This window comes from Vigna umbellata, chromosome 9, assembly GCF_029865625.1.
Source record: "Vigna umbellata cultivar VRB3 chromosome 9, Vumbellata_1.0, whole genome shotgun sequence".
Lineage (NCBI taxonomy): Eukaryota > Viridiplantae > Streptophyta > Magnoliopsida > Fabales > Fabaceae > Vigna > Vigna umbellata.
In genome coordinates this window covers 27091523-27110330 of record NC_142173.1, presented here as the reverse complement: position 1 = coordinate 27110330, position 18808 = coordinate 27091523, and the positions used below count along the sequence as shown (strand labels likewise).

Sequence of the window (18808 nt, the reverse complement as noted above, 5' to 3'; positions counted from 1 at the left end):
CATGCAAGTTCTGCATCTTTTTGGTTATCCATATCCAAGACTATTGAGAATTTAAAATGATGAAATTCATGAGAAGAGCCCGTTTCATTTAGAATGGGTTTGGGAAGTTTCTCCATTAGGGAGTTGCTCCCTCCAACACCACGCATTACTCCCTCCACCTCCCCATTCCCTTTTTGCCCTCAATAATATTTAATTTGTTTTTATTTTTTCACCCAACAACCATCCACTTTCGTTAATGTCCCTGTATCAATGCACCTCTCCAACATTCACTGATTCTGTTGAATGAAATTCCTTTGAATTTTTTTCTTTCTGTAATTTTTGTTTGTTGAAAATGTGGTGGTGTAGCGTGAGATATTGTGGTATGTTTGGTTGGAGATAACATTGATTGAAGAAGGTTCTCCAGCAACTAGAGGAAGTAGCAAAAAAGCTTTGGAGTGGTGTAAGAAAAAAAAGGTGCAAGAAGGTTCTTGTAGTTGAAGGTGAGGTTTTTTGAATATATAACCTATCACTCTAAATGGATGTAAGTATTCGCTGGAGAAGGATATAGGTATTCGCTGCAGTCTTAAACGGATGTCAGTATCTGTAGACGGATATCAACATCTGTTTAAGGCCAAACACACAGTTACCAAACATAGAAAACATAGGCAACGACCAAACATACAACACACAACATATTCCAATATATTAAAATTAAAATGAAATGTCTATCATGACTAACCTCTCTCGTGGACCAAAGAAAAAATGTGCATAGTAGACGCAAACACGAAGCACCACCATCGTACCAACACTGCAGCACCACCGCACAATCAAGAGATCGAAACAGAGAAGAAAGAACGAATGAAATGAAAACTACTATGGGAAAAACAGAACTGGAGGAGAAAAGGAATTTGGAAGAATCAGATCTAGGGAGGAGAAAAGTTTGAAAGTGAGAATTTGTGGAGGAGGGTGGAGGGGATGGGGTGCTGGGGTTGCGCACTCTGAGTAAAAATGAAGTTGGCATTTAGAGTTTTGATAAAAAGGTAAAAAAGTAAAAAATTTAAGTAAAATGGATAGTTTTGTAATTAATTTTTTTTTAAGAGGTACAAGAGCTCTTGGGTGGTGGAGGGAGTAACTCACTCTCCACTAACTTTGTTGACTATGAACTAATTCCTTTTTGACATGATTTGTAATTCAGGTGATCCCAATATTTGTTTAATTATTATTATTGTTATTGTTGTTTTTTTTGTGCGAAAAATATTTAGGCACAGAGTTGATGGTACCCTTGCCCAAACTAGACTTCCAAAGTAGATGATGAGGATTTTGGAAATATGCTTATTTCCATATAATATATAAGGCTAAGTATAATCTTAGGATAATTATATAGAATGGATGCGTAAAATAATTTATTTATTTTTATGGTAAATTTACAAGAAAAGGTCAAGTTATTTGTAGTTTCGATCTCGAAATTAATGATCTTTAAATGGTTACTCTTTTAAGATTTCATATTTCTTGTATTTCTCTTATTTCTTATCTTTACCATTTTCTTATATACATAGTAGTAATGATAGATAATAAGTTTATTTTATTTTATTATTAGTTTTGGATATTATATATTATTTTGTTTATTTTAATTATTATACTATTTAATTATTTTTTATTATACTTTAATTTATTGATAGAAGATAGTTTATATATATATATATATATATATATATATATATATATATATATATATATATAATTTTTTTGGTTAACCACGGTATCAATTAACATAATCACATGGTGATACCGATTTAAAAATAGGTTATTCTATTTTTTTAAAATTTTATAAAAAATGTTTTAATATATAATATATTTGTATCAATAATATATAACTTATTTTTTTTGAAATACCATATAAGTAAATTTATTTCGACATTTTGTATTTTATTATTTATTTTAACATTTAATTTTACTAAACTAGTCTAAAAGTCCTAAGCTTATAACTAGACTTTCAACTGTTTTCTACTTTTATTTTAGCTTAAATTCTTTTATGTAATTAATATTTTATCTTGGGTATTGCGTAAATAATTTATTTTTATTTTAATATGATTAGTTATGTTTTAAATATATCAAATAATTATTATTATTTTATAATAATTATTATGACAATATTATTAATTTTACTATTGTTATATCATACTCACTTTTTTTTACCATGTTTATGGTCATTATTTTCATCATCCTCATTTTTACTATTATAATTATAATGTACATAGTTTTTTATTATCATTATTTTTAGTATCTCGTTTATTATTATTCGTCGTTACCATTTAACTAAAAGTGAACATTGTAAATTAGAAAAAAAAAGGCGTTTTAAATAGAAAAATGAAAACTTTGATTCTTTAACGGAAAGCAAGTTGTAACCATTTTGGACCGGACCATGATGAGTTTGATGTAAAACATTTAGTCGATTTGTTTTTTCCTTTTGATATAAAATTATTTTCATCAGATAGAAAAAAAGTGATCTGTATAATTTATTTAGGCCTAAATATAAGAATTTATTTTCTATATATATCTTAAGAGATGAACAAATATTTGAAGAATAAAAATCTCGAATTTAACTTATTTCTATTTTTATTCTCAAGAAATTAAAATGAAATTTGTTGTAACCTAATCAAATATTATGTTTTAAAATATCATTTGCATAATTATTCCATATTTCTTAATTAGATATTTTTTATAACAAAAAATAATTAAAAATAGTAAATACAATCACTAATAACAATTACTTTTATTATCTTTCTTTTAATTTAAAAATTTCACCTTTCATTTTATTTTTCAGTCATTTACATAACTTGTATATACATTTAGTATATAGTATAAATGATCCGAAATTGAATTTTATACTTACTCAACATTATTTAAAGAATATATTAAAACTCGATTCATCTTGAGATTATTTAGTAAATTAAATAATAAAATTGTGGAAACGAGAAAACTTTAAATCAAAGTATATGATGTTTCATGTAAAAATATAAATTTAAAATACATAATAAGTGTAACTTTCGGCATAAGGAACAATTAAAGACAGTCTCATGAGTCACGACGACAAAATCTGATCTTCTCACACTTACAGGTACGTAGGTTTACGCCTTTAATAAATTTGGAATCAATTGATAACTTTTTTATATCCAAATCTTGATTATAAAGCTGTTTATATTATAGAGAGAAAATGTCTCCAAATTTTAAGTTAATATTTATTTTGCGTACACAATTTTTTACACTGAAAAATATTTGTTTAAAAAAGTATCAAACTTTTTTTAATTTAAATTAATTTTCATCGGAGTAAAATAGTAAAATTTGTTTAATTAAACTAAAAATGAGTAATTAAATTGTTCTTGGAATAATTTGCGGGGAGAAAGGGGCCCACACTGTAACGTACGCATTATTCTAATTTCTGACCCTCTACACACAAACCGCAATCACGTTTCAACAGCTTATGACTCACTTCGTCACTCCTCAGCTCGTCCGAGTCACGCCTTTCATTCATCTCTCCAAACATCTCCTCGCAACATCAATTTCTTGTTCCCAAACCCTCTCTCTCCCCAAATTCTCTACCAAAACCTCCGCCCTCGCCCGCTGCCGAACGCACTCTCCATTTCGCCCGGCGATGGATGCGAAACCGCCGGAATCCGCCGCCTCGGGCGAGGACTTCGTCCACGTCCCGGATCTGAAGATGGAGAGTTTGTCTGAGAGCATGGTTCGAATTGACGAGCCCTCCGACGCCGACGCTGCTCCCTCAACGTCGGATGACGCGCCGGATTCCGATCACCGTCAGGTCACTCTCCCGGAGGAGCTATCCAGAAACGTTGTAGTCCTCTCGTGCGAGTCTGCAGCCGAAGGCGGCGTCTGCGACGTTTACTTGGTCGGAACCGCTCATGTCTCTGAGGTATTGTATTGGTTCTGGTAGTTCAGAATCAGGTTTCAGGATTCGTTATGCTGTACATTGTCACTATGTTCAACGAGAACGAATTATTAGGGATTGTTTTAATTTATTTTATTCTGTATTTTGTTTCAATCGGAACTGTTAGTCTCATTTTTTACTTTATCGTATCAATTCTAGTTGTTGTAATAAGAAGTACAGTTGTTGAATTGCTGAGAGTTTAAAATTTATGCTGAATTTTGTGCAGGAATCAAGCAGAGAAGTTCAAGCTATAGTGAATTTTCTTAAACCGCAGGTTTTGTTTCCCTTTTGAACTTACTAATACTTGGCTGGTGGATTGATCCTTCAGTTGCTTGCTCTTGGTCTAATGAAATGATGCCCCTTGAATTTTTGGATTTTTAGTGATGTAAACCTGTGGCCGGTCTTTGTTTTGTTACAGGCCGTCTTCCTAGAGTTGTGCTCCAGTCGTGTTGCTGTGCTTACCCTTCAAAATCTCAAGGTTTCTATCCTTTTAAATTGTTGTTTTGTACATTTCCTTTGTACTTTAGTCCGTTAATTGTTGGAAGGTGGCTTAATTCTTGTCACGCCTAGCCTCCCACTTTGACCACTTTTGGGAGTTTTCGTAATTTTAACATGGAAGGTTTTATGGTTTAATCCCACATGGTAGGGTTGAGTGAGACCCTAAGTCCAATTTGTAAGAGTATCAGGCTATCCCTCTTACCACTCTAACTGGTAACTTATGTGCGTAGGTTGCAAGTGGGATGTATTTGAGTGTTCCAATTTGTTGGGTGTGGCGGCATTCTTTAGTTTGATATTAGATGAGTGGATTGCTCGAAAGATAAAGTATCAAATGGCTGTGTAATTGTATGGCTTACTTGGTGTTTCACTGAAGGACATAACACACATAGAAACTCATTTTACCTTGATGATTTAAACCTTTTAGCTGTCAACTTTCGAATAGTTTAGTTTGTTTTTCCTTTTTCTTAAAGTAGAAAACAATTAAAGCAATAAAATGATAATTGTAATTATTGTTCAATTTTCCACATGCCTTATTCAAACCTACTGTCAACTAATTTCATTGATTCTATCATATTAATCTGGTTCTCGTTCAGTTGTTTGCATGATTATTGAATTTGCTTCTTCCAGGTACCCACTGTGGGAGAAATGGTTACAATGTTGAAGAAAAAACATAATATGTTTGAAGTGCTTTATGGCTGGTTCCTTGCCAAGGCAGGTTTCTAGGCAATCATGTGTCATCCTTTAATAGGCTTTCAATCGTCCACCTTTCATTCCTATGTTTCTCATATATCCTGCTATTAAGTTTCTGACAGATTGCTAGTAAACTTGAGGTCTTTCCTGGCTCTGAGTTTCGTGTGGCATATGAAGAAGCCATCAAGTATGGTGGCAGAGTGATACTTGGTGATCGCCCTGTACAGGTGGGATTAGTTTTTCAATTTAATATGTTGAAGGCAGAGAAAATTTATACTCTGTTGATGTTAAATATTTCTCTGAATAATAAAGAGTCATGTTTTTTACACTTATCTCTAGAAGTTAAATTGATAGTATTGCAAGTATATTGTAATTTATTTTCATTACAATATCTTGGACTCTGGTGTTCTTGAGAATAAATTCATGTTGCATAATCACTAGAAAGCCTTGTAGTATATTCAGCGACTGGAAAGTAACTCTATATTCATTTTGTCCAAACAGGGGAGATTCTGTGTTATAAAGAAGTTCCTTATCTCATTTTTCCAGCATATTTGTAAATTAGAATACCCTTCTTCCAATGACCAGAACCCGTGACCACTATGTAACACAGTAGCATTCTCCAAGCTTACCGCTAACATGTTCATTCTATTGGAGAAAAATCTTTATTTTTTCTGGAGTCCTGAATCTGTTACTTATTGGAAAACGCTCAATGCCTATTGTTAGGTTACTTTATGCAAATAACCTAATTCGATCCCCTCTTCTCACTTCAACACTCGAACAACAGAATTGAAAAATATGTATGTATTATTGATTCAGTAAAGTATAAAAAATACATGTATACTCTCCCCCAAGGAAGCTTATCTTCCTGGCTAATATGCCCAGTCTATACTCAAAAGAAAATAACCTCCTGAACAGAAATAAAAGAAGACTATTTATAGTGTCGCCTTCCCGCGCCCTATCCTTTCTGATAACCCAATCTGCTTCTACTAATTACCGTTCGGTACTAGCGTATATATACCGTTCGACCTTTGATCCCATCCTCCCTTTCATCTGCCTCTACTTCTGATAGGATCTAAGGTAAGAGGATAGAAAGGCGGAAAAATGAGAGAGCGGTTAGGAAAGGCGGGATGAGAGAGCTTATATAAATAGAGTTCTATTCATTGTTAGAAGGCAGCTAGCCATATACTTTTGTGTAAACAGGTCTTGGACCTTGTTGAGGGGGATTAGGCTCCCGTTTCTGTATTTCGTTACACGGTACAATATATACATTCACAGTGAAATTCATACTATTCCTTTGTTATTTCTTGTTTCTGTGCTGTTGGGTGTTGGGATATTGTGAGAAAGTTAGGTTTCTCAATCGGAAACCTAACAAATTGGTCCGACCTGTCGGATCTTCATCGGAGGAGCGAACAGAGCGCATCTGAAGAAGAAGAATGGAGGGAAGGTTGATTGCGATTGAATCGTCGGTAGAACAGTTGAGAACGGAGATGAGGGCGGTAACTTGCAAACTACAAGTGTTTAGTCGCGCTCGTGAACGATGAACCAGTAACCAGCATCGGAGCTCCGAAGGAAGTCGTGATCCCGTCAATGGGGTATCGGAGGACGAGAAGGTCCGATTAGCATACATAAGTATGCGAATCGCAAGGGATGTTGAAGAATTCAATTCAAACAGGAGAGGACTGTTGGACCCAAACGAGAGAGAACCACTGAATCCGAACGTGAGATGACGGTCGGAACCGAACGGTCTTACCTTTGTAGTCACATGCCGAACGGTCTTACAGCCAAAACGGTCTCCCCATCATTGACCGAGCAGTCCGAGGCCATAGAAGACCAGACGTCTGAGGGATGAACGAGTAGTGAGGTGACACGGTCCGAGGCTAATCACTATAACCAAGGCCGATCGGGAGTTGCCGAGCGATCCGAGGCCAATCACCCAGGTCGATCGGGAGCCGCCAAGAGTGTGGGATCAGTCTGGAAGATGCTCGGTTTGATATGGAATCGAACAGTATTGGCCATTAAAGGACGAACGGGTTTGATTAATTTTATAGACAAGGGTCTGGTAGAAGAATTTGGTTTTCCCATGGAGGATACCCAACCATACCAGGTGAGATTGGGGGATGAGCAGAGGAAGAAAACCAACACGATCCGAACGGTTGAAGGCAAGGGGAAGGAACCGAACGGTAGAAAAGCATGGGAAAGCAATAGAAAAGCTGAACGGTATAAAGATAGGGGAAGATTTCCGAACGGCATAAAGGCATTGGGAAGAGAGCCGAACGGTATCAAGATAGGGGGAAGAGAACCAAACGGTATAAGAAGTTATTTTACAGGGAAGAATAAGAAGCTCCTCGCCTTTAAGGAAATAATGCAGACACGAAAATGGTCCCATAAGTTTTATTTCTCATTTCGACCACCACCCAAGCCTTCAGACAGTAAGTTGCAGGGAGTAGCTAGAGAGTTCCCTTCCTATGATAAGACCATATCACAATGCTATGGGCTCAAACTTCATTGTCCCAACCTTGAGGACAAGGTTGTTTTGGTAGCAGGGTGTAATGATAGGATCTAAGGTAAGAGGATAGAAAGGCGGGAAAACGAGAGAGCGGTTAGGAAAGGCGGGATGGGAGAGCTTATATAAATAGAGTTCTATTCATTGTTAGAAGGCAGCTAGCCATATACTTTTGTGTAAACATGTCTTGGACCTTGTTGAGGGGTATTAGGCTCCCGTTTCTGTATTTCGTTACACGTTACAGTATATACATTCACAGTGAAATTCATACTATTCCTTTGTTATTTCTTGTTTCTGTGCTGTTGGGTGTTGGGATATTGCGAGAAAGTTAGGTTTCTCAATTGGAAACCTAACAACTTCCCTCCTCCCTTCTGGATACCGTTCGGTCTATACTTCTCTCTTCCTTTCTGGCTACCGTTCGACCTCTACTTCCCTCCTCCCTTCTGGATACCGTTCGGTCTATACTTCCCCCTTGCCTTACCGTTCGGCTTCTCCTCTCACACTGTTCGGCCTCACTTCTCCCTTGCCTTACCGTTCGGCCTCACTTTCCCCTACCTTACCGTTCGGTATTAGCTTAATTTCCTCCTCTTTTATTCCTAACACCTATTCATCACTCTTTAAAATTATTTCTATAAGTATGGGAGAAATACTGGCATGTTCTAAATTAGATTAATATGTTCAACATGTTCTATTTTATTATGTGAGCTTTCAACTTGGTTTAATTGGCATGAAGAGCCCCTTTTTTATGTATTAATGGATTGTGATTCTGAATGATACAGATTACATTAAGGAGAACATGGAGTAAGATGCCACTTTGGCATAAAACAAAACTGTTATACTCTTTACTTTTCCAGGCAGTTTTTTTACCCAGCTCTGATGATCTTAACAAGATGGTAAATTTTATAATCCTCATGTATTAGTGATAAGTTTGAATTGTTAGTGTTTGTGCTATTTAATTCTTGTCTATATCCTAACTTGGGTTTGCTTTCTTCAGCTGAAGGAAATGGATGACAGTGACATGCTAACTCTGGTTATACAGGAAATGAGTAAGGAGTTTCCGACTTTAATGGAGACTCTTGTGCATGAACGAGATCAGTAAGTCGCATTGCACTTAATATCAATTTACTGATTCATTTATTGCTTCTATTACCTGTAACCTGCTTCCCACTCTTTAGAGAATGCTTCAGTTAATACTTGTCGCCCTATTATGTTACCACTCAGGGGTTCTTGTTGGAGGGTGTCTTGGTTCTGTTATTGACATGCATATTCTTGTCACCCTGGTGGTCTGAAATTCAATACCATGGGGGCATGGACCTTTTACCTATAGTGCTTTTTTTGCCTAGGATATGAGAAACCTTTTAATCAATTATATTTTGGAGATTTGTTTTCAGGGGATACTATCTATATGTGATAGGTTCCTAAACTAGGAACCTAATCAAGAACTCCCTCACAGTCTCTCACACCCAGAAAACAGAGAGAAATATATGGTGAATTGTGTATTATTAACAGAAAGAATAGTGTGAGTATACAAGATCCAGAGGCATAACCCTCTTCACAGGTCAATGGCCTGTTAACAAATGTACTAAAAAATTGCCTTCTAACTATCCAAACAATCTATTTATACAATTCCTCTACCTTCTATCCTAATCCCATTTCCCATTATGCCCGTATATCCCAAATACCCTATATCCTAACATTACACCCCGCTGCAGAACAACCTTGTCCTCAAGGTTGGAATGGGGAAGCTTGGTCTCATGGCTCCTCTTCCTCATCGGCTTACCATACGAAGGAAACCCACTGGCTTTGCCCTTCAATTTAAGTCAGGGGGCTTGGGCGGTGGCAAATTTTCCTCTTCTTCGGCCAAGATCAATATTCGCAATCCCCGCTCTGGACATCGATGACCGGGCTGAAATGCCCTTCGCACCGGAAGCATCTTCCCTCTTCTCTCCTTTTCACGTACTCTGAATATTGTAGGTTGCGGGTATTCCTTTCCCTCCAGTCGCCATTGGTTCTTGCGGCGCCGCCTTCGGGGGTCGCCTCTTTCTTCACGGAACTGACACTTTCCGCGGCCCCTCCTTGACTTTGCGTATCGCGTTGGAACTCTACTCGCGCCACCACTCTCGCCGTTCGTCCCCACGAACTTTGGTTCTTGGGCGCCGATCCCCCTCCCATCTTCGTATGCACACCTAATTTCTCCACATCACGCTCGACTCGCATGGTTGTCATCAAGTCTTGGGGATCATGCGGCCTGACATGGTCGCCCACCTCCTCCTGGAGTCCCGCCATGAAGTAGCCCAGAATCTGTTCCTCTGGGATTTTGGTGGTCTGCCCCACCAACACTTCGAACTCTCTTACGTATTCCTCCACCGTCCCGACCTGCTTAATGGTCGATAGCCTCTCATACACTGTTCCCCGCGTTCCTCCCCCGAACCTAATCCCCAAAGCTCTCTTCAACCCTTCCCAAGAATGGTTCTTGGTTTTCTCTCTCCAAAATCGAAACCAACTCCCAGCATACCCCTCCATACTAATGAAAGCCAGTTGTAATTTTTCCGCCCTACTGATCCAGTTCCACGATTCGCCACCTTCGAACACGGGTAACTCCACCCGTTTTCTCCAATTAATCTGTCCGTCCTGTCGCCCTTCTCCTCGTCTTTCTCTATCTCCGTCGGGTCCGGCATCGTTGTCATTCACCGAAGATTCACTGCCCCCTTGGCGATGGTCGTTCGGGTCGCGATTGCGATCCCCTAGCATCTTCAGGATCGCCTGAATATCCTGACACATTGCTTTGTAATTCTGCCTCCATGCCTCGATTTCATGCCGCAAGAACACCGTATCAGCCTTCGTCTCGGCTATCGCAATCTCTACCGCCTCCATCTGCCCTTCTATTGCTGCCACTCTTCCCTCCATCCTGCGCGCTCGTCACTCCTCCGATCGGGATGAATCCGGCAGGTCAGACCAATTGATAGGTTCCTAAACTGGGAACCTAATCAAGAACTCCCTCACAGTCTCTCACACCCAGAAAACAGAGAGAAATATATGGTGAATTGTGTATTATTAACAGAAAGAATAGTGTGTGTATACAAGATCTAGAGGCATAACCCTCTTCACAGGTCAATGGCCTGTTAAGAAACAATGTACTCAAAAACTACCTTCTAACTATCCAAACAATCTATTTATACAATTCCTCTACCTTCTATCCTAATCCCATTTCCCATTATGCCCTTATATCCCAAATATCCTATATCCTAACAATATGCCTTTCAAGTAGTAGTATGCTCTGCCCTCTGGTGGTGGGACAATTGTAACATCCTAAATATATAATATTAAAACTATAAAGGAACTATCACATAATTAATAGAATAGATTAGTTAACAACTAGGAGATATAAAGTTTTATTACAGTCATTTAAACATAACTATAACCAAACTCCATATACAGATTTACTAAGCTCAAACCATATACAAGATTTGGTGTTTTAAAACAACCAAAAGAAATGACAACTACTAAAGTGATAATACAAAAACTACTAAGCCTCTGGGCAATCTTCACTTAAGGCTTGCTCCATGGTCAAAGAGGCCAAATAACACCTACGGACAACGAAAGCATGGTTAAGGTATGCCATTAGAACTACACATTAGTAGAGAACTTAAGGGAAGGCTCAGGTGACACATGCATAGGAAATAAAGTCCACATCCAAAGGAAAATGTGAGAGCTTAAGAAAAAGAGTTGAAACTAACTTACTCTTTTGGACAAACTAATCGAAGGTTGGTAGACGTTGCCTCAAGGATCACATAGACGCTTACTGATCTTCAAACAAATGACTTAGACATAGAGGGAAGAAAGAGCTCTAGAGGAATCTGTTTTTAGAGAGATGGTGTAATTGAAATAATGAAACTCGTCTTAAAATTTTCTATTTATATTAAAATCATTTAATACTGAATTTTACTATTTTTAACTATTGTCATTTTTTTAGGTTATTACGATGATGTTTATTAATATAAAAACTTTTGTTTGCCTTTCATGCTTTTGATAACTATGATGTACTTGTAATCTCTACAAATATGCAATCTCTTCCCCCAATATTTAGTTAAAAGTAGACCATATGTTGAGGAGACTGAGTAAATGGTTGCATCGAGGTTGACTGCCCGTTCAATTGACAGTTTGCCGTAAAGTTTTTTACAATTTTGTTTATAAATTTTACATGATTTGACTTTCATCCATCAGGTACATGTCCTCCACATTATTAAAAGTGGCGAGTGAAAATAGCTCAGTTGTTGCTGTTGTTGGAAAGGGTCATTTACAGGGAATAAAGAAGCATTGGAAGCAACCTGTCGTGGTGGGTGAACATTTAGTTATTTGTCTGGTATAATCGACAATTTATAAGTATTTTTATCACAAAATTGTATAACCAGTCATATGAACCGGATTTTTGCCCCTTATTTTGCAATATTTTTCCAAAATCATATAGTTATGCTTTTGTTATTCATTGCCATATTTTCTTACCTCAGTTCACAACGTTTTCTTTTTTCAGATGAAGGATCTCATGACAGTTCCATCTGTTGAACCAGCTGTATCTGCAATAAGAATCGTGACATCCGTTGGTGTTGTCGTGGCTGGGGTGGCCATTATATCAGGAATCTATCTTTCATGCAAGAAATAACTTTCTTATAAGAGATGCTGTCATCCACCACAACGTCGATGTAGGAATTGAAACATGTAGCAGTTGAGTCAACCATCAACGAAGTTGATGCAGAAGCTATTTATCTTTTTCGTATCAAGAATAACAATTCTTTTTGAATCTTTACATAGAAATCATGTTATACAATACTAAAAAATACCCAGTCAGATAGTTCCATTTTAACAGGAATCCCAAGGGAGATAGAAAATGGTCTAATTACAATTTTTTATTCTTGCGCATATAACTGTTGGGAATAAACAATAGTGATTCCAAATATTATTAGGAAGAATACTAAAGTATATGAAAGTTAACATTTTTATTATAAAAAACGCCAAGTAAAATGGAAATAGAGAATTAGATATTATATAATATATTTATTTTCATTCATTGGAAAACTCATAAGTTATGCAAGGAGAGAGAGATAGAGAAATGAAAATAGTTGGAGTAATTTTCCCAAATTCGAGTTAAATCTATCTCAAATTTATTAAAAAATATTTAATGTGGTCGTTTTTCTTAATGTTGTTACTGTTTTCTATTGGGAGGCATGACAAAGTTTGATATTGTTTTGAAGTGGCGTATTATTTAAGTATTGGACATTGTTATCTGTTATGGATATTAATTAAGTGTTTGAGATTGTTTTCTAAAGTGAAATTTAATTAGGCACTGAAAATTGATTACGAGACACAATTGAAGTTGGTTTGTGAGATATTTAGATACGATTTTAGGAGGATACAATAGCAATGCTATAGCCTCGTATATAGAAAATACAAGTGAAGTGGAATGCAGAATAAAACTTGTTTTTGCTACATTCATAAAAGTAGGGTCCAAGCTAGGAGTAAGAAGATAATTTGTATAAAAAGCCTTAATATCGACTACACAAACGGAAACATTTTGGTGTATATCGCATTTTGGTGTATATCGTAAGGTCCGAGGATGTAAGAAAAATATGCAATGATGACCACAATAAACATGAAAGAACAAGACCTTATGAAACTGATAAGGGAAATGCAGGTATAGATGCAGGCTCAAATGCAGGAGATGCAATGAAGGCATGTCACCAAGAAAGCCGCATTAAGGGTAAAACGCACTGCCGCTCAATAGGAGCAATCGACCTAGCATTCGATGTCCTTCATCCCCACCAAATCGAAGAAAATAATCAGGGGGATAGACCTAGTCGGACCGCTTAGGAGGTGAGGACGACCAATCAGGAGATTAGTAAGATCGGGCAAGAAGTGAATAGCGCAGCAATTAAGGAGACCATCTCGGTCCTTACCGTATAGGTCAAGGACCTGTTACCCTTCACCACGACAGTCATGGAAGCACCGATGCCGGAGAAGTCAACGCCCCCGACGTTCAAAAAGTACGACGGATCGACCGATCTAGATGATCACATTCAATGATCCTGTTTGGTGTCGAGTAATCATGTTCAAACACAAAAGGCACAAAAAGGCCAATAATTGCAACCCTTACTGTTTCTATGCTCAAACTTAACTGCAACCTGTAAAGAAGGTTAAAATAAGTAAAAACAATGTGTCGTTAAGCATAGGCTCACTAATACTTCATCAAACCCTTAAAGAGATTGAAATTATGAGTAATACCTCAACCACATAAGGACCTATTCGACCAGAGCCATCACTTACCCTTCTACCAACATAAACTTGACAGAAAATACCCTTACCCAATTTCCTTCGATCTTAAATATAGAAACATTTCGAGATTATGGTTTTGGAAGAAAGAAACAAGAGAGGGATTAGGGTTTTGGGATGTTACTAATTTAGGGATTTAGAAATGAACTAACGTTATTTACCAAATCAATGAACAATAAATCAACTTTGTAAGAACATATGGTGATTGAGCGCGAGAAGAACAAACTTCTTCTCCTCTAAGTTAGCGCGAGACAAAAGTTCAGAACACATCTTTTTTAATTTGGACAAATGAGGATAGTCAAGTCGATCATGTAGCACTTTAGGATTTAGAGCAGCAACACAAGACACCCTTGGACGAGATCCAAAATGGTATAATCCGCTAGCTTCATATCCTTCTCCAATATGTCTCCCCGAACCACACTCTTGTATAACAAAAGATTTTTTATCAAATGTTATTGAACAATTTAACATTTTGTTCAACGGACTTAGGGAAATTAAATTAAAAGAACAATTAGGGACAAAAAGGACAGAGTTGAGATTGAGGGAGAGAGACAAGTAAACATGACCAACTCCTTTGGAAGAAGTTTTAGATCCATTTGCAAGGGTTATGAAATGAGGTTTTTCTAAAAAAGGAAATATATGAGAATAAAGAGGTATTACCAAAAATGTGATTAGAAGCACCTGAATCAATTACCTATGAATTTTGACTTTCCATGGATTGAGAAATGAAGGTTGTTGATGTATTAGGAGATTGAGATGGTTGTGCCAAGCTGTTAGACTTTAACCTTAAATACTTTTGATATTCATCCTCGGTGAACTTAGAAGTGGAAGTTTCAGTCTTATGGAAGTTTTAATGTTTGAAATATTAACGGTTTTGGAAAGGAAGCCACGTGAGGAGTAATAATTCTCTTGAGTGTGACCCATCCTTTTACAGTATGTGCATTGAGGACGTCCCCGACCTCCTCGTCCTCCTCCTCTAGTGTCACGTCCTCTTCTTCCTCGTGTGGCAACCATGACAGATGGCTCCACTAGTTCATGCGCTTCCTAAGTTTGAGGTACTAGGACATGCAGAAGGCGAGTGGTCAATGTTTCCATGGAGGGGACCTCATGATTAGTCAGAAGTTGATCTTTGAGATGACCAAAATCGGGATGTAGGGCACGAAGGATCAAACACCATGTAAAATTTGTCTAGTTTTTTTTATATCCTCTAATGGGTCTGCTTCCAAAAACATTATGAGTTCTTTGATAGTAGATTGGGCTTCAGCCATGAAGGACACCATATCATGGCACATGGCTTCCTTCTTGCTCAAGGGGGTCATAATGTCCTTGGCCAAGGAACCACATTTCAACAGCAGCAGACTGTGATAAATAATTTTTCTCATTTAGCTTCTCGGAGGTAATTGATGGACTTCCGGAGAAGGAAAAAGTACTGTCAAACGCCGTCTCTAAAGAAGACGCATCGCATCAACAAGAAACAAGAAAACCCTAAGGGTTTAGATGGATAAAACTGTGACGACGACCGACAACGATGGACAACAGTTAGCGGCAGACTGCGGCGGCCAACGATGGACGGCGACAGACGGTGGCAGACAACAACACCGGACAGATGCTACAAGACAGAAACAAGAGCGAGATCGACCCGCTCTGATACCAATTACTGTAAAATAATTCCCTCTCACTCTCATTCTATATATAAGAAAGTTTAATACAAAGTACATGATAACTAGAGTAACACTAGACACAATATAATCATGATAAATACAATAATCCTAAATACAATATAATCATAATAAATAGGATAATCCTAAACATAATATAATAATAATAAATATTCTAACAACTAGAAAGCCTTGTAGTATATTCAGTGACTAGAAAGTAACTCTATATTCATTTTGTCCAAACAGGGGAAATTCCATGTTATAAAGAAGTTCCTTATCTCATTTTTCCAGCATATTTGTAAATTAGAATACCCTTCTTCCAATGACTAGAACCAGTGGCTATTATGTAACACAACAGCATTCTCCAAGCATACCGCAAACATGTTCATTCTATTGGAGAAAAATCTTTATTTTTTCTGGAGTCCTGAATATGTTAAAAATACTTACTGAAAAAGGCTCAATGCTTATTCATCACTCTTTAAAATTATTTCTATAAGTACGGGAGAAATACTGGCATGTTCTAAATTAGATTAATATGTTCAGCATGTACTATTTTATTACGTGAGCTTTCAACTTGGTTTAATTGGCATGAAGAACCTCTTTTTTATGTATTAATGGATTCTGATTTTGATTGATACAAATTACATTTAGGAGAATGTGGAGTAATACACCACTTTGGCATAAAACAGGAATGTTACAGGGGCAGTTTTTTTACCCAGCTCTGATTATCTTAACGAAAAGGTAAATTTTATAATCCTCATGTACCAGTGATAAGTTTGAATTGTTAGTGTTTGTGGTATTTAGTTCTTGTCTATAGCCTAAGTTGGGTTTGCTTTCTTCAGCTGAAGGAAACGGATGGCAGTGACATGAGTAAGAAGTTTCCGACTTTAATGGAGACTCTTTTACATGAACGAGAACAGTAAGTTGCATTGCACTTAATATCAATTTACTGATTCATTTTTTGCTTCTATTACCTGTAACCTGCTTCCCGTACTCTTTAGAGAATGCTTCAGTAAACACTTGTCACCCTATTATGTGACCACTTAGCACAGGGGTTCTTGTTGGAGGGCGTCTTGGTTCTGTTATTGACATGCATAATCTGAAATTCAATACCATGGGGCTTTCATCCATCCAGGTACATGTCCTTCACATTATTAAAGGTGGCGAGTGAAAATAGCTCTGTTGTTGGAATGGATCATTTACAGAGAATAAAGAAGCATTGGAAGCAACCTGTCCTGGTGGGTGAACATTTAGTTATTTGAGTGGTATAATCGGCAATTTATAAGTATTTTTATCACAAAATTGTATAACCAGTCATATGAACCGGATTTTTTCCCCTTATTTTTATCACAAAATTGTATAACCACGCATCCTTCATTGATAGCTCCATACCTTTCTCGCAACATCAGATTCTTTGCGTCATGTTTCAACGGCTTATGGGTCACCTCGTCACTCGCACTCGCACTCTCAATCAGCTCACCCGAGTCACGCCCTTCATTCATCGCCATAAATCTCTCCTCGTAGCACCAATTTCTTGTTCCCAAACCCTATCTTCCCTCCAATTCTCCACCGACACCTCCGCCTTCACCCACCACCCGGTCAGGCTCCCGGACGATCTATCTAAAGACCTGATTGTCCTCTCGTGCGAGTCTTCAGCAGAAGGCGGCGTCTGCCACGTTTACTTGGTCGGAGTCTCTCATGGCACCAAGGTATTGATTCTGGTCGTTCGGAATCAGGTTTTAGGTTTCGTTGTGCTGCACATTATCGCTATGTTCAACGAGAACGAATAATGATGGATTCTTTTTTTTATTGTGTTCTGTAAATTGGAACTGTTATTGTCATTTCCTAAGACGATGTAAGAGCGTGTTTTTATCAATTCTAGTTGCTTTAATAATAAGTAAAGTTAGTCGGTGAATTGCTGAGAGAGTAAAATTTATGCCGAATTTTATTTCAGGAATCATACAGACGAGTTCAGGCTACAGTGAAATTACTGAAACCGGAGGTTCTGTTTCTCTTTTGAACTTACTAATGCTTGGCTGATTGATTGACCATTCACTTGCTTAATTTGGTGGCTCTTGGTTTCATGATGACTCTTCGTGACTGATAGGATCTAATATTTGTTATGATCTTGTTAGGATTTAATATCTTGTTTGTTATTATTTCTGTTTGATATTATTCTATTGATATAACTGATAGATTAGATAGAATTATAACTAATTTTGTTATAATCTTAATGTATAAATATTTGTATCTACATTATGTAGATTTGGAATAATACACAAACTATTTTTGTTTCTCTATTTTTTCTTCTGTATTGCAATCTCAATACTTGGTTTGAATGATGATTCTCATTATTTAAGATGGTATCAGAGCTCTTCAATTGAAGAATTTTGCTGTGCCTCTGATCTTCATTCGGTTCTTACCCCTTCTTGATTTCTTTGCGTTTTTTTTACCAAACTAACTCATGGCTGCCATTGATCAGAATCTTATCATGAGTAATATGAGTATGTTGAATGCAGCCACAACAAATGCCAGTAACAATGTATCTTGCACATTCTGTGGAAAAGATTACCACACGGCTAAAAATTGTTACAAAAAGAATGGCTATCCATCATACAACAAAGGGATAAGAGGAGGTCGAGGCTATTCATCAAATAGAGGAGGTTTTCGCGGAAGATCAAATTCAGGTTCATACAACTCAAAGGTTTGTACTTTTTGCAATATCACTGGACACACTGTTGATGAATGCTTTAAGAAGCATGGTTACCCTCCTGGGAATAAACTGCACAGATCTGTTATGGTGAACAATACTGCCACAAGTAACACTGAAGGACCCATTGATCACACTCAAGTATAATGAGTTAAAAATCACTCTTCAACAATATCAACATCTGATAGCCCTGCAACAACAACAAACACAATTGGGATTCTCTACAACTACTTCCCACATAAATCAAATTGGTACAACTTTCTCTCCAAATACTTCTTTTATAGGTAATGTGCTACCAATTTCTCATGCTACAGACCATGTCATGTGGATTATAGATTCAGGAGCCAGTGATCATGTATCTTCTTCCCTGAATCTATACTCATCCTATAAGGCTATTGATCCCATCACAGTAAAACTACAAAACGGACAACAAACCACAGCCTCATATTCTGGAACAGTAAAGATTAATAATTCTTTGTCTATTTCTAATGTCCTATATC

General features: G+C 37.1%; 1 protein-coding gene across 1 annotated transcript; it reads left to right on the top strand.

The window, feature by feature from the left end:
- Nucleotides 1–3443: 3443 nt before the first annotated feature.
- On the top strand, nucleotides 3444–12483 carry LOC148193107 (uncharacterized). Its single transcript, XM_088099699.1, has 9 exons — nucleotides 3444–3910; nucleotides 4152–4199; nucleotides 4344–4403; nucleotides 5051–5134; nucleotides 5236–5340; nucleotides 8396–8509; nucleotides 8611–8711; nucleotides 11841–11952; nucleotides 12148–12483. Exons 1-9 carry the CDS (start codon nucleotides 3461–3463, stop codon nucleotides 12274–12276), a joined length of 1203 nt encoding a protein of 400 aa, XP_087955825.1. The 5' UTR covers nucleotides 3444–3460; the 3' UTR covers nucleotides 12277–12483.
- Nucleotides 12484–18808: the final 6325 nt, after the last annotated feature.